Source organism: Panthera pardus, unplaced genomic scaffold, assembly GCF_024362965.1.
Source record: "Panthera pardus isolate Hobbes unplaced genomic scaffold, ASM2436296v1 HiC_scaffold_2, whole genome shotgun sequence".
Taxonomy (NCBI): Eukaryota; Metazoa; Chordata; class Mammalia; order Carnivora; family Felidae; genus Panthera; species Panthera pardus.
The window spans coordinates 129,864,864-129,878,382 of record NW_026526765.1 but is presented as its reverse complement, the minus strand read 5'-3'; the positions used below and the strand labels follow the sequence as shown (position 1 = coordinate 129,878,382).

The window sequence follows — 13,519 nt, the reverse complement described above, 5'->3', positions numbered from 1 at the left end:
TTGGCTGTTGTAAATAATGCTGCTCCTATAGACTGAATGTATTTGTCTCTCCAAAATTTATATGTTGAAATATGACCCCCAGTGTGTTGGTATCTGAAGGTAGGGCTGTTGGGAAGAAATGGTTATGAGGGTGCAGACCTCACGAATGGAATTAGTGCCCTTACAGAAGAGACACCAGAGAGCTCTCTTGCCTCTTCTTCCAAGTGAGGTTATAGTGAAAAGAGCCTCTATTGTGACACTGACCTGTCAGCATTTTGATCTTGGACTTCCCAGCCTCTGGAACTGTGAGAAATAAATTTCTGTGCTTCATTAGCCACCCAGCCTATGACATTTTGTAATAGCAGCCTGTATGGACAAAGACAGCTGTATGAACACTGGTGTACAAATACAGACTAGATGTCTTAAAGTCAGAAACTAAGGCAATTTCAGTTAAGAAAATGATCATTAGAGAGGCCAGTATGATTAACCTACTAAGACCAGAGAGACCCATGGCTCCAATTCCACTTCTAACATGCTGTCTGTGACCTTGTGGCACTATTGGCATGGACATCTGGGCAGAAGTGTAGTGTGGCATTCCATGTCATGGGCCTCCTCAACTCACCCCAGCCTCATGGAGTACTATGTTCAGTGGAATGGTAAGACTGCGACCCAGTAGTTAAATCTGAAAAAGTTCTTCATAGTTGAAAGAGTCTCTTGGAAACCCAGGGGACCCAATACACAATAAGATGTTTGGGAAACGCTAGTGTGCAACAGTCAGGCAAATGTTTCAACCTAAACCCTTGCAAATTAGAGATAAGATATATAAGAAGCCAAATACAGGGTCCTGTGTGTGGAGGGAGGAAGAGTGAAGGAGCTACAGGAGCCGCCATTCGGGCACAGCACAGACAGGATAACACTTCCAGAGCTAAGGAGCTTAAGCTCCCAAAATAAGTGTCCAGAGGACATTAGGCATAAGTCAGAGAGAGGCAGAGAGGAAGGAGAACATGGATGCAAGTTGTCCTCTGGTCTCAGGGATCTACAGAAGAAGCAAGTCAGGGCTTTTGAACTGGGAGGAAGATGCATGGGAGCAACTGGCTGGATGAAGGGTGCAGAGGGAGCTTCCCAGGGCGCCACAGGGCTCAGGGTGCTCTGTAAGTTCCAGTGGAGTCTGGAACTCACAAAGCGCCACTTTTACCTTTTTCAATCACTGCCTTGAACTGTGTCCCTTCCTACCATTTGTTCCTGACACTGGTCAACTTCTTGGGCAGATTCCCAACTCCTGAGTCACCTGCATCGTAAAAGAAAATCGGGTGCAGCTTAAAGCCCATGTGACAGCCATTTGTTCTCCTCCCCCTGGCTGCTTGGTTCTGTCACAGAGAGCTGCTGGGGTTGCGGGAGGCGGGGGGTGAAGGCGGGGCCCCTGTCTTCCTCTTAACCCCTCCCTCTTCAGGACCCTTTCTGCCTTGGGCTATTGGGGGTGGGGAGAATGGAAAGAGACCCTATCTCATACATGGCAGGCACTGTTGTCATTCTCTTACCTGTTGTTGCTTTTCAGACTGCACTTGGCCTGGCTATGAGGCTCTCTGTGACAGGAGGGTCCCATGGATATGTGTCTGTATTCTTCAGGGTTCTGTGAAGGAACAGACAGGAACCTCCCGACTTCATAGTTTCCCATCAAAGGAAAATCCCCTCATTCTGTCCCTTCTGAGCCCCTGCTCCAGTCCTTGTGGCATCCTACCATCTCCGCCTGGGTTCCCCTGCTTGGCAGGTAGCCTTCTTCTTTGGGGGTATAAGCCTTTCTAACTTCTGGGTGTTCACTTAGGCCTCAGAAAACCATATATCCTTTCTCCACCACACTGTGGGAGGCCAGAAGGCTCCAGGGTACTCTGTCCCACTGGTTATCTTCTTGGCTCAGAGAGGCATAGTGTTGGATGCTGGTTGTCTTTTCTAGGACAATAGGTAAAATCCTACTCAGCATCCTGTTAAACTGACCTTTTGTCTTGAGGGTGTGCTTTCAAACAAGCAAATGTCCTCTAGCTAACAGCTAACTAGGAAGAAGACAACGTTGCATTTGCTTAGTGTCCAGCCATTAAAGTTGTTTTTAACTGAGTTTGGTAAGAGGGTTTTAGAATAGAAAATGGGAGCACATTTCATATCATGTGGGCTCTCCTGTCCTCATCTAGATGTGGCTCCCAGGAGGGAGGACAGGAGGAGTTGAGAGAGGACCAAAGGCTTAAATAGGGGTGGGGGGCTTAGGGAGGCCAGGATCTAAAACTAACAAGGACTACTTGTTCCCTGTACTAAAAGGAGCACTATGGATCCCCAATGGGAATTTCCTTAGGAAGAAAACCAGGCTGTGTTTGTCATGGGGCCTGGGCCACGTGGGCAAACCATAAGTCACCGAAGGGACATTCACAGGAGGTGTGGGCAGAGAGGTGTCCAGTCACTCTGGCAGGTGTGGCAAATAGGGTGGGAGATGCCTGGCCTGGGAGCTTTGGCAGGAATTCTGGCAACCAGGCCTGGGTCCGGATGCAGGGTGTGCATGGGAACGATGGGAAATGGACAGAGCAGAGAGGTCCTGGGATGCAGATGTGGGCAGATCATGGGGCGTGTGTGTGGTGGTGCCCGAGCTAGGGAGGAGAAGATCTGGATGGGCCCATGAAGTGTATGATACAGGGAGTACCAGGGAAACAAAGACAGAATCCCGAGAGGAATCAAAACCATGGCATTAAAGAAATTAACTGTGGAGTGAGGAAATTGCAACCCAGACCCAAGTCAGACAGAGAAACCCTCAAGAAATGCAACATTGGGCACAAAGTGGTTCTTTATAAAGGTTTATTTTTCACAGAAGAGAAGAAACACTTTTGAAATCTGAAATACGAATGAAAATGGCTTCACATTACCTCTGGGCTCTGTTCAGAGACTTCTGAGAGGGTCTCCATTATTAAAATAAATAACTCCACGATAGCATGGACAATAAATAAATTGCTACATAAATAAGATTGTCAGTGAGATCTGTGACAGAGTGGAGGAATATCTAGGAGGAGAGCTGGGGACCCAGGACCTGAGCTCAAATCTGAACCCTGACAGTGCAAAGGCCCCAACTAAGGTTTTCTACGTGAGGCTTTGAAAGTTTCTGGGCACTTCAGTAATGGCTTCAGGAAATCATCCAGGGCTTCCAGGAAGACAAGCAGCTTCTCTGAGAACTCATTAAAATCTTCTGCTTCGATATGCACTTCTCTCTTTGAAGAAAGCAGAAATTTCGGTCAGGTATGAAGGAGGTAGAAGGAATGTGACAGGTGCTGTACTCAGCCTGGGCAGTGGGCAACCCAGCCACACTCGGCCTGGACAGCTTACCTGGGATGTGGGCGTGGGCATGGTCAAGGTTTGCAGCAATTCCTGTAGACCAGAGACAAGAGAAGCCAGTCAGCCTTTTGGGGGAAAGCCAGGAACACAACAGGAGCTTCACTAGTAGCTGGGAGGTATCAGTGTCTCCCTGCTAGTGACTGTACATAAGAAAGTACTAGGTGGTAGCTCTGCCCCCAGCTATGGAGGGGTTGGTGGCAGGAGAGGGGGTAGGAATTTGGGGGTGGGGGTGAAAAGTGCTGTTGCTATTTTGGAAAAGGGAAAGACAAGGCCATGCACTCTGACCTGGAATGGGGTTCCTTGGGGTCATGGAGACCCAGTGCCAGAGAGACCCTCCCCAACCTCACAAACCTCCAGGTAGTCCAGATTTTTACTGATGGATGACCCTACATTAGAGACATTGATGAACTTCTCTGAGATGGTCCGGAAGGCAGCCAGGTTAGACTTCAGAAGGGTCTTGTCCTGTAGGACAAAGAGTGCATGAGGGAGGGCTAAGGAGGGGCTGTCCTTCTCCCGGTCTTGTGTGTCATCCCTCCTGCCTCCTTTCCGGAATGCCTTTCCCAGCATCCTCTGTCACCTCCCCCAGCTCTCTACGTCACCACCCTGCCCTGCCCCAGACCAGGAAGGACCCAGCTGCCCCATGACAACTGAGGTGGTCACAGCACATCGTGGCAAATCTTAGCCAAGGCATAGCTTGTCCTACCTCCTGGCTTCAGATGGGCTGGGGAAGGAGGCTGGGTGAATAGGGAATTTCGTGAACCAGCTACCAAAAGAGCTCAAGGGGAAGGAGGCCAGCTTTGCCACCATAAAATTGTAGAACTCCCATACTTGGAAATAAACATCTACTACACAACCCCCATGAGGCAATGAATACGCTGATGGAAGTATTTGCACTGAAGACGCCAGACAAAAGATTGAGGCTCAGATGTGACCGTCCAGGGGTGCCTGACCCAAAAGCACCCAAGTCACCAGTGACACAATGGCAGTCACTTGCAGGGAGACAGGGGGCCCTTGGGTCTGAGCTCTCACCTTCAGCTCTAGCAGCAGATTAAACTCTTCAGGTGTCTGCAGGGGCAAAGAGAGAGAACCGTGAGTGCCTCTGGCCTGAGACTGCCAGGCCATCCCTGCCCATGTCCAGTGTGTCCCCAAGTACTCACAGAGGTAGTGTTCAGCTTATAGTAGATTTCAGAGATGCTGTCCCAGTACTTGCAGGAGTCCTGACCTGGGGTACCAGAGGTCCCTGAGTTCAGGGACTTGGGGAGGCTGAAGGGAAGGAAGATGAGGAGAAGCTGAAGACAGAAGGATCTCCGCATCTTTGAGTTGCTGAAAGCTAACGTGGTCCTCCCTGGCCCTATGGAATCTGAAGTGGTCCGATCTGCTTGCTCTCTTATAGGCCCAATGGAGGTGGTAGGGCAGGGCGGGAAACGGGGTGATGAGGGATGTTCATAGAAGCCCCAGATGGGCTGATACCCTTTTCTGATAGGGAACCTCCATGACAAACATATCAATGTATTCATCATTCTCTGGAACCCACGATCAGTAAAACTTGAAAAAAACATTCTCAAAGGGTTTCACCTCACCTCACCAAGGAAAATAAGAATGATTGCTCACCGGATAGAGTGGGCAACCTGGCTCTGAGCTCACCTGGGCCTGTTTGTGCCTCTCCCCAGCCAGGATCTGGTCCTGTTGTCCCTTGGACAGCTCTGATTCTCTGCCACCCACCTTTGCTGGCCTCCCCTTCTGAGTGGCAGCCAAGATTTTGCCCGGCAACGTCATTTCTATGGCTAACCATCTGCATGAAGGCTCAACCGCTTAGAAAAGCAGTTCTTAGGAGCCTGGAACACTATGTTACTAGCATGAAGTCCCAATGTGGTCACCTCACAGTTTTGGGACAGTTTCTTTGAGAATCAGGAGTATGGAGCTGAAGGTCCTGTATGTCTGCCCCTCCCTTGGCTTGTGGTTTTACCCGAGATAAATACTATCAACACAATAGGAACACCTGTCCCAATTCTTTGTGTTCCAGGTGACCAACCAGAGAGTGACAGGCACTGAATACACATACATTTTTAGGGGCACCTGGGTGGCTCAGTCAGTTAAACATCTGACTCTTGATTTCAGCTCAGGTCATGATCTCACGATTCGTGAGATTGAGCCCCTTACTGGGCTCTGTGCTGATACCACTGCGCCTGCTTGGAATTTTCTCTCTCTCTCTCTCTCTCTCTCTCTCCCCCCACCCCCCGTCCTCTCTGTTCTTCCCCCACTCACGCTTTGTCTCTCTCATAAATAAATAAATAAATAAATAAATAAATAAATAAGACTGGCATGACTATCCCAGTTACCTGATATTAGAGCTGAGGTTAGTAGACTTGAAATTGACAAACAGAACATCTACATTCCAAACCCAACTGTACTTGGGAGCACTTCCCCTGTAACACAGCTGGTCTGGACCATCCTTCAGAAAACTTAGCTTTCCCTTCCTCAGTCTTCCCCGATAGTCCAGGCTAGGGGAGAATGACCCATTTCTAGGCTTTCTCCTTTCCAGGCTTATTATTCTAAACCGTGATTTTCTATCTGTCTCCTCCATTAGACTGAACTTGGGGAGGAGGTCCACTTGGCACAGATGGGCCCCAAGGAGGCCATATCCACAGCATGGGATGGAAAGCTGAGGGTATACAGTGTGAGGCTATGCAGGCCCTGGGGAAGGGATACACAGCTGGGTGAAAAGGAGGCCATACCTCCCTTTTTCCGAAGCTCTCTGCTCAGATGAGCATGTGAAACCTGATAGCACTGCTTGGCCAGCCAGGAGCCCTGTGCTGCCTTCTGTATTGACAAAACCAGGTGGTGTGGTTCTGCTACCAGTGGAAGCATGACTGAGGTCACGGGCAGACTAAATCTGACACGGGATATCACAGAGAGGGTGGCAGGGGAGTTTGTCATGATGACTGAGGCCTGGGTCCCTACTGGTGGTGGGCACCCCAGAAAATCCCATGAGGTCTGTGGGGGTGAGTGATGGGAAAGAGATGTGGATGGGCCCACGTTAGATAGGCCCCACAGGCCACGACCTTGAACACTGTGCCCCATTCTGAATAAATCCAGACCACAGGCCTACAGAGTTCCATTGGAAGGGGCCCAGAGACCCACCCTGAAAGCCATAAGATCTGTTTTCTGCAGACTGCAATCAGCAGTCCTGGGTTGGCTCTCCTACCTCGGCCCTAGCAGGGCCTCCCTTGTACCACCCATGGCTGGGCACCCTCAGCTCATTTCCCTTCCTGATTGCAATCAGCCCGGTCTGCAGAGGAGGCTTTTCTTAGGCTGGGGCTGACGCAAACGCCTGGGGTGGAATCCTTTTTTTTTTACAGGGGGCCAGGCCTCTCCCCAGGGTTGGGCATGTCTGTGGCCTGCGGGAGACCAAGGAGGTTCCTGTGATTTCACCTGAAGCAGTTCCTTTACAGTCAAGGCAAACCTCAAGGGAGACTTCCAAAGGAGGCCCCTGTCTACTGGTTGCCCTGAGATGTTGTGGAAGCATGGGGAGGGTACTCGGTTGTCCTCCTCAGCTGAGCAGCCCCCTTTGATGTGCATGTGCTTTGTGGAGTGTGACTCTGTTCCTTGCACAGGACTAAGTGCTGGGCTGCACTCAAAGGGCCTCTCCAGGGGGACTGGGCCCAATACCTCCTGCCTCCCTTGTTCTGGCCGTCCCTGCTCCTTTCTCTGTCCATCTCAGCCTCCTCCCCTGGCCCCATCACCCTGCCTCAGAGGCCTTCCATTCTATACTCTGGACTAGAAAGACTTTGGATTCTCCCAACCTCCTTTCCCTTTAACCCAGACTACCAGCCCCTTAAGGTTATACTCAGGCAGTCAGCTCAGAGCCTCTAACTCCACCTCCCTAAATCCTTAGGAGCTGACTTTGCCTCCTATTTCACAGGAGACACAGAAACCGTTGTCCTCATCTGCCACCAAACTGGTGGACTCAATCCATGGCACCTTCCCTGCTGGATGGACTGGACCCACCCAAATGGACTTTCCCTGAGGCTTCTGCTCAGGTGAGCATGTGACGCCTGATGCTGGGAGCCCTCCCTATGTGTATCACCTTCGGCCACCCACTGCACCGGCCCACCATCCAGCTATCAGGCCCATTCTCAGCTCACCTCCAGCACAGAGATCCTCAAGCTTCTCTGCCTGGAAAGATCGTTCTCTGACTCACTGACTCCTCCAGCTGCCCCATCTCTCTCCTTCCCTTCAGAATAAAACTTCACAGCATCTACTGTCGCACCCTCTCTCACCTTCACTCATTTCTCAGCCCACTGCCACCAGCATCTGCCCTCAGGGCACACTAAAACTGCTCCCCCAGAGGCACCAGTGTCCTCTCTGTCAATAATCCCAGGGACTACATCTTACCTTCACCATAAGGTCCCCCTCTCACCACCCTGCATTACTCCCTAATCTATTACTTTGTGGTGCTCAGCCTCTGGGGTCAGAGAGACCTGCTTGCATTCAGTTGTGGTGACATCACTTCCTAGCTGTGGGAACCAAACCTCTCTGAGCCTCAGTTTCCTCAGCTGTAAAATGGTGATAATAATAGTAGCTGCCCCATAAGCTCATCGCGAGGATTAAATGAGTCAACTAGTGAAAAGGACTTACTTAGTGTCCAGCATTTACTAAGTGTCACTCAGGGGAATTTAGCTGTTAGAGTCTTTACCTCCATGCAGTTCTCTGCCTCCCCATCATCTGTGGTCCAGAGAACTCCCCACCCCCCACTGACCACCACAGTGTCCTGACTATTCCTAGCCATTCTCCCCACAGTAGCTAACCTTGGCTTCCCAGAACCCAAACTTTCCAGGACCATACTCCTGAACACCCCACAATTCTTTCGATGCTTCTAGCACGAAGCCTAAACCTCATTCTCCTTTGATAGATTTTGTAAGTATTTTTAAAACTGGAGACAAATACTATAAATGTGGAGACTTACAGTAGCACTACTCAGGGGTTTTCTTTGCTATAATGGAATGCAAAGTCAGGACTTTTAAGCGAGGATTTGCAGGAAATGTTCAGCCTCCCTATCTTTAAAACCCACTGAGCTTTAAAATTTCCTCAAAAAAATCTCTTTGAATTAAAAAAAAATAGAGGCTTCTCTCTGTAAGAAATCACACATTTTTGTACACAGGTCCCCAAAACTTTTATATAGAAGGTAACACCAATCCACAGTTGATTAGTCAAGAAGCCCTGTGTCTGTGGGTCAAGGATCCCCAGCCCTGCTTGTGTGGAGTACTCTATTTTTTTTTTTTTTTTTCAGTTTTAAGCTCCAAGTCTAATAGGGCAGATTAGAACAAACAGTCCTTTCTTGTCCAGAGAAAGAGCAAACGTTACATGAGAGAGGGCAGATGATAACAGCAGCTCACATTTATTAAGCTCTTGTATTATGAGTTGAGTACATTTATTTATTTATTTATTTATAGTAGAGGGAGAGAGGGAGAGGAGCAGAGTGAGAGATACAGAGCATCTTAAGCAGGCTCAATCCTGTGACCCTGGGATCATGACCTGAGCCGAAATCAAGAGCTGGACGCTTAACTGACTGAGCCACCCAGGCAGCGCAAGAGTCAAGTACTTTAAATCAGTACTTCTGCAATGTCGTGTGAATCACCTGAGAGTCTTGTCAAAACGTAATTTTTGATTCAGAAAGTATGGGGTGAGGCCTGAGCATCTACACTTCTAACAAGCTCCCAGGTGACCTGAAGCGGCAGTTCTGAGGTCCAAGATGGAAGTAGCAAGGCTTGCGATCTGTCTCTCCCTACAAGATTGTTTCTTAAGAGGAGGGACCAAGTCTGTTCTATTTCCAGTGCTTACACACAACTAATAAAGTTTGTTGAATGAATTATGCCTAGTGAGTACCTCGCTGTAAACTTTCCTGTGTTGCCTCATTTCACTGTGCCTTGGAGACACTCTTCGTGCTTTCTGAGGATGCTCTGAGCCCAGATCCCAGGGCCCTTCCTTGCCCGTGGCTGAGCAGGGAGCCGTGCATTCTGGCTAAGGGCACTATTCTCTCAGCACTGTCTTGGGTCACAGCCTCTTCACCTGCCTCCTCTTCAGCCACATCCTGGTCCTTGTCTTTACCAGATCTGCTCCTGCTCAGAGGCGTGAAACACCCAAGTTCCTCAGCATAGCCTTCTATCCTTCATCTCCCCACACTGTTTGTATCAGACCTCCACCTGACCCCTAGCTCTTTCACCCCGCCTCTCCTGTTCCGCCACTCCGGGCCCCGTTATCTCAAAGAACTCTTCCCCGTGCCCTGCCACATTTTCCCCTTTGCCAAAACCCCCTGTCCTGGGCCTGTGTCAGGGCCTGACACACCTCATGGGGCAGTGGTCCCCCCCTCCCTTCAGGGGCTGCCTCTGGGCTCCCTACCCTCCTGGTTTTCCTGCTTCTTCTCTAGCTGCTGCCTCTCTGGTTCTCTATGGACTCCTCCATGGTCTGTCCTGGCCCACTTCTCTGCTGAGCACAGCTTCCCTACCCAGTCTGTGCCTGCCAAATCCGAGCTCCCACAGACTGGGGTCAGGACCCCTGCAATACAGCTCTCTCCACTGTCCACCTGCCCCTATCACTAGAGACCCAGCCTGACACCAAAAGCTGCCCTCCCCTCCTCCCTTGCCTCGCCTCTCAGAGCTTCCGATTCTACTTCTGAAAACTTCCCAGGCCAGCCTCCTCCCCCTGTTTCCCAGTTACAGTTTTCTCAAAGACCCCTATCCTCAGGGGCCCAGGCCCAGCTCCTCCGTGTTACCAAAGGGACTGCCCAGTGCTTGCCACCAGGCCTCTGCTAGGGGTTAAGATCTCAAAACACAGGACAGAGTCAGGCTGTCAGACCAATGAAAGAAGAATGGGCATCCAGTGCCTGGGCTCCATCTGCCCCCCGCTAGGACCAGAAAGTGTTGAGGAGAAGCAGCCTAAAGGCCATGAGGCAAACCACTGGGGACATTAATACCAGTAACTCAGCATGGGGGTGGGAGATGTCAAGAGATGTGCTTCTCAGTGGATGAGCCCACATGTGAATACTTAGCTGTGTGACAGGCTTCCAGACAAATCCTTGTCTGTTCCCGTGGGCCTTCACCTCGACACCCACACAGGACCAGGTGGAGCCAAGCAGAGAGGGCAACAGAGGGTCAGTCAGAGCTGGCCAGGGGATGGTAGGACCAGGTCCCACTGCGCAGGAGGCTTGAGTGAGCTCAGAGTCAGGCAGCCCCTCACCTGTCAGAGGGGTCCTTTCACCTGTTCCCATTCTGTCCAGTGGCCAGCCCATCTTATTCTCCTAGGCAAAAGGAGGAGATAACCTCTGAGTAATTTTTTTCCAAGTTTCAGTGATCTCCAGCACTAGAAAGTGATGAATAAGTCTGTGGTTTGCTATGGGGGTTCCATGTCAGATAAAGATTCTTCCGACGTCCGCCCCTTCCTACACCGCCAGGGTATAGGCACACTGCCTCAGCGCATAAAAGACGGGAGACTGTTGGATGCTTCAGAACGCCACGAAGGACCAGGACAAGACAGAAAAGACCCTGACAGCTTGAACATGAGCAACCTTCCCATCATGTACCTTCTCCTGCTTCTTCTTGGATTCCAAGCCCCTCAGGCACAGGGGCGGCCCTTTCCGACATACCAGCTGAACCAATACTTGGCAAAGATTGATGAAATTATGCAGATCTTAAACAAGTTACCCTTGCCTTCACAGGTGAGTAACTGGGATAAGGTTGGCATAGGGTAGGGAGGGCTAGCAGGTGCTTCAGGCCAATAGGACTAATGGACTCTCTCTTCCTCTGCGCCCACAGGACCCCTTGGACCCAAATGAGACAGAGACCCTGAGGGTAAGCACTCAGCCCACACTTGGGTGCACTTGGATCCCAATTTACTTCCTCCAGGGTGACCTCAGGCATGTCACACCATCTTGCCTAGCCTCCGTTTTTCATCTGTAAATAGGATTAACAGTATCTATCTCAGTGGGATCATTGTGAGAATTAAGTGGGACAAATGCATAGAGTCACCAGACCAGTGTCTGGTGCTAACTAGTGTTGAATACATTTCCTCAGCCATATCTATAACATGAAAATGCCTTTTTTTAAACAAATACAAATGAAAAGGCAGCTCTAGGTGAACAATTCCAAAGGCCTTAAGTTCATCATTTTTCAGTGGGGCAGCCTAAAATTTCTCCCATGAACATGCCTGCTTCCTTCCTTTTCCTTAAGACACTGAGTCATTTTTCATGCTGATTGGTCCTTGGCATTATCATTTACAATTACTTTTCCTACTTCCAGTTGGCTTCAATGGTTATCTCACCTTTGTTTGCATGGCACTCCTTGGGTCCAACAAGAGGTTGAATCTCTCCTGAGTTTATTGGCCATTTGTATCCCCCTCTTTAAGGCATGCACAGTTAACAGGCTGCACCCATGTCCTGCTGGGGTCTCTGCAATTTTCCTCCTAATTTCTAGGAGCCCTTTATCCAGTCAAGGCATTAATCCTATTATCTGGCCTCTTAGCTGCAAATATTCCCCTTGGTCAGCCCTCCACCTTTTGTAGATCTTCTTTTAAGCAATGCTTCCCCCACCCAGGTGCAGAAAGATCCACCCAGGCCCTGTATGCAGCTTACCTGGAACCAGGGGAGGTCAGGGCTGAGAAAAGTTGGCTTTCTTGGGGTGTGCACTCACCTGTAGACCTGTGCCCTGAAGATTATCTCAGGAACCCAACTGGGCAAGAACGGGACTAGGAGGGGATTGTCCAAGGATGTCCCTGAAGGCAGTCTTAGAAAACTGGGGATGACTTCAGCCATGGGAAGGCTGAACCCCAACCTTCTCCCCTCATACGTATTCTTGGTCCCCTTAGGAAAACACCCTTCTGAGGCCAAACCTGGATGCATTCTTAAAAGCTGCAGAAAATTTCCACGAAGATGGACTGCTAATCTGGAAAAATCTTAAGGTTGGTGAAGCTGTTGAGAGTTTTGGGGATCCCTGCTTTGGCCCTGGCCAGCCTCTGAGAAGCGGGGTAGCAGGACCTGCTCCTTTTTCAGGTGAGACCCTGACTGTACGCTTTGGTCTCTTCCCACAGGAATTCCTGCCACTCCTGCCCACTCCCACACCCAGGGTAAGCTGCCCCTCAAGATGCCCCTGCAGGTGGTACTCTTAGCCATGACCTGACCTCTAGCCTGTCACCTACCTTCTAACTTAATGCCACTTTCCTGGTTTCTTCACAGGGAAACCCAATCCATATCGAGGAGGATAACTGGGTTGATTTCCAAAGGAAACTGACTAAATATCTGGAAATCCTTGATAACTTTCTGAATTTCAAGGAGAAACACTGAGTCCTAGAATTCTCCATCTGATACCCCTCCTTCTCTGGGCCTTCTCACCATGGGGCCTTGGACATCAAACACAGCAGAACAGCTGAAGATTCTGGGATATCTCTCACATAGTCCAGAACTGGAGGGATTTCACTTTCTCCTGTGGAGTCAGATGAATTGTTAATTATCTGATTTCTGAAATGTGCTGCCCCCATTTGGCCTTTAGTGATTATACTCTCATTTTTATCCTATTGAACGTATTTATTTATGTATTTTTATTTATTACCTTGTGCAATGTGAAATGTATTTATTTTAGCAAAGGAGCCTACGTCCTGCTCATTCTAAACAAGACTCAAGAGGGGGACTTGGAGGCTTGTTAATTTGTACCTCAGGTTTTAAACTGGTTTCTATGCATCTGAGAAAATAAACCACACTCTCTGAACAACTTCTCTGTTGCCAGTGTCTCGATTTGACTCAGTCTTAGTAACTCTCTTGCCTGGTGATTGAGCAGCCACCCAGCCCCCACCCCCAGCAAGCCTCCCTGCCACCAGATGGGCCCCGGAACCCACACCCTGGCAATCTGTGGTCTACTGGGAAGCCAGATGGAGTTTTAGAAAATGCAAATCTGACCAGGTTGATCTGATACTTTATTTTCCAGTCCTCAGGGGCTTCTGGACCTTGTCCTTACCCTTAGGATAGCAAGAGAGGCCTGCCTCCACCTGGTGCTTCTATTTCATTATGTCTGCAACTACCAACCTCCTTGATGCTCCAGCCAGTAGATACAGTGTGGGTTCTTGGATGAACCACACACCTTTTTTTATACCTCTAAATCTTTACCCACACTGACACCTCAACCTCGAA

The 13,519-nt window shown here is 49.7% G+C and overlaps 1 protein-coding gene across 1 annotated transcript; it reads left to right on the top strand.

Moving 5' to 3' along the window:
• Window positions 1-10,900: 10,900 nt before the first annotated feature.
• Window positions 10,901-12,679, top strand: IL3 (interleukin 3). The gene is made up of 5 exons (XM_019421929.2): window positions 10,901-11,059; window positions 11,157-11,192; window positions 12,205-12,297; window positions 12,427-12,462; window positions 12,572-12,679. Exons 1-5 carry the CDS (start codon window positions 10,901-10,903, stop codon window positions 12,677-12,679), a joined length of 432 nt encoding a protein of 143 aa, XP_019277474.1.
• Window positions 12,680-13,519: the final 840 nt, after the last annotated feature.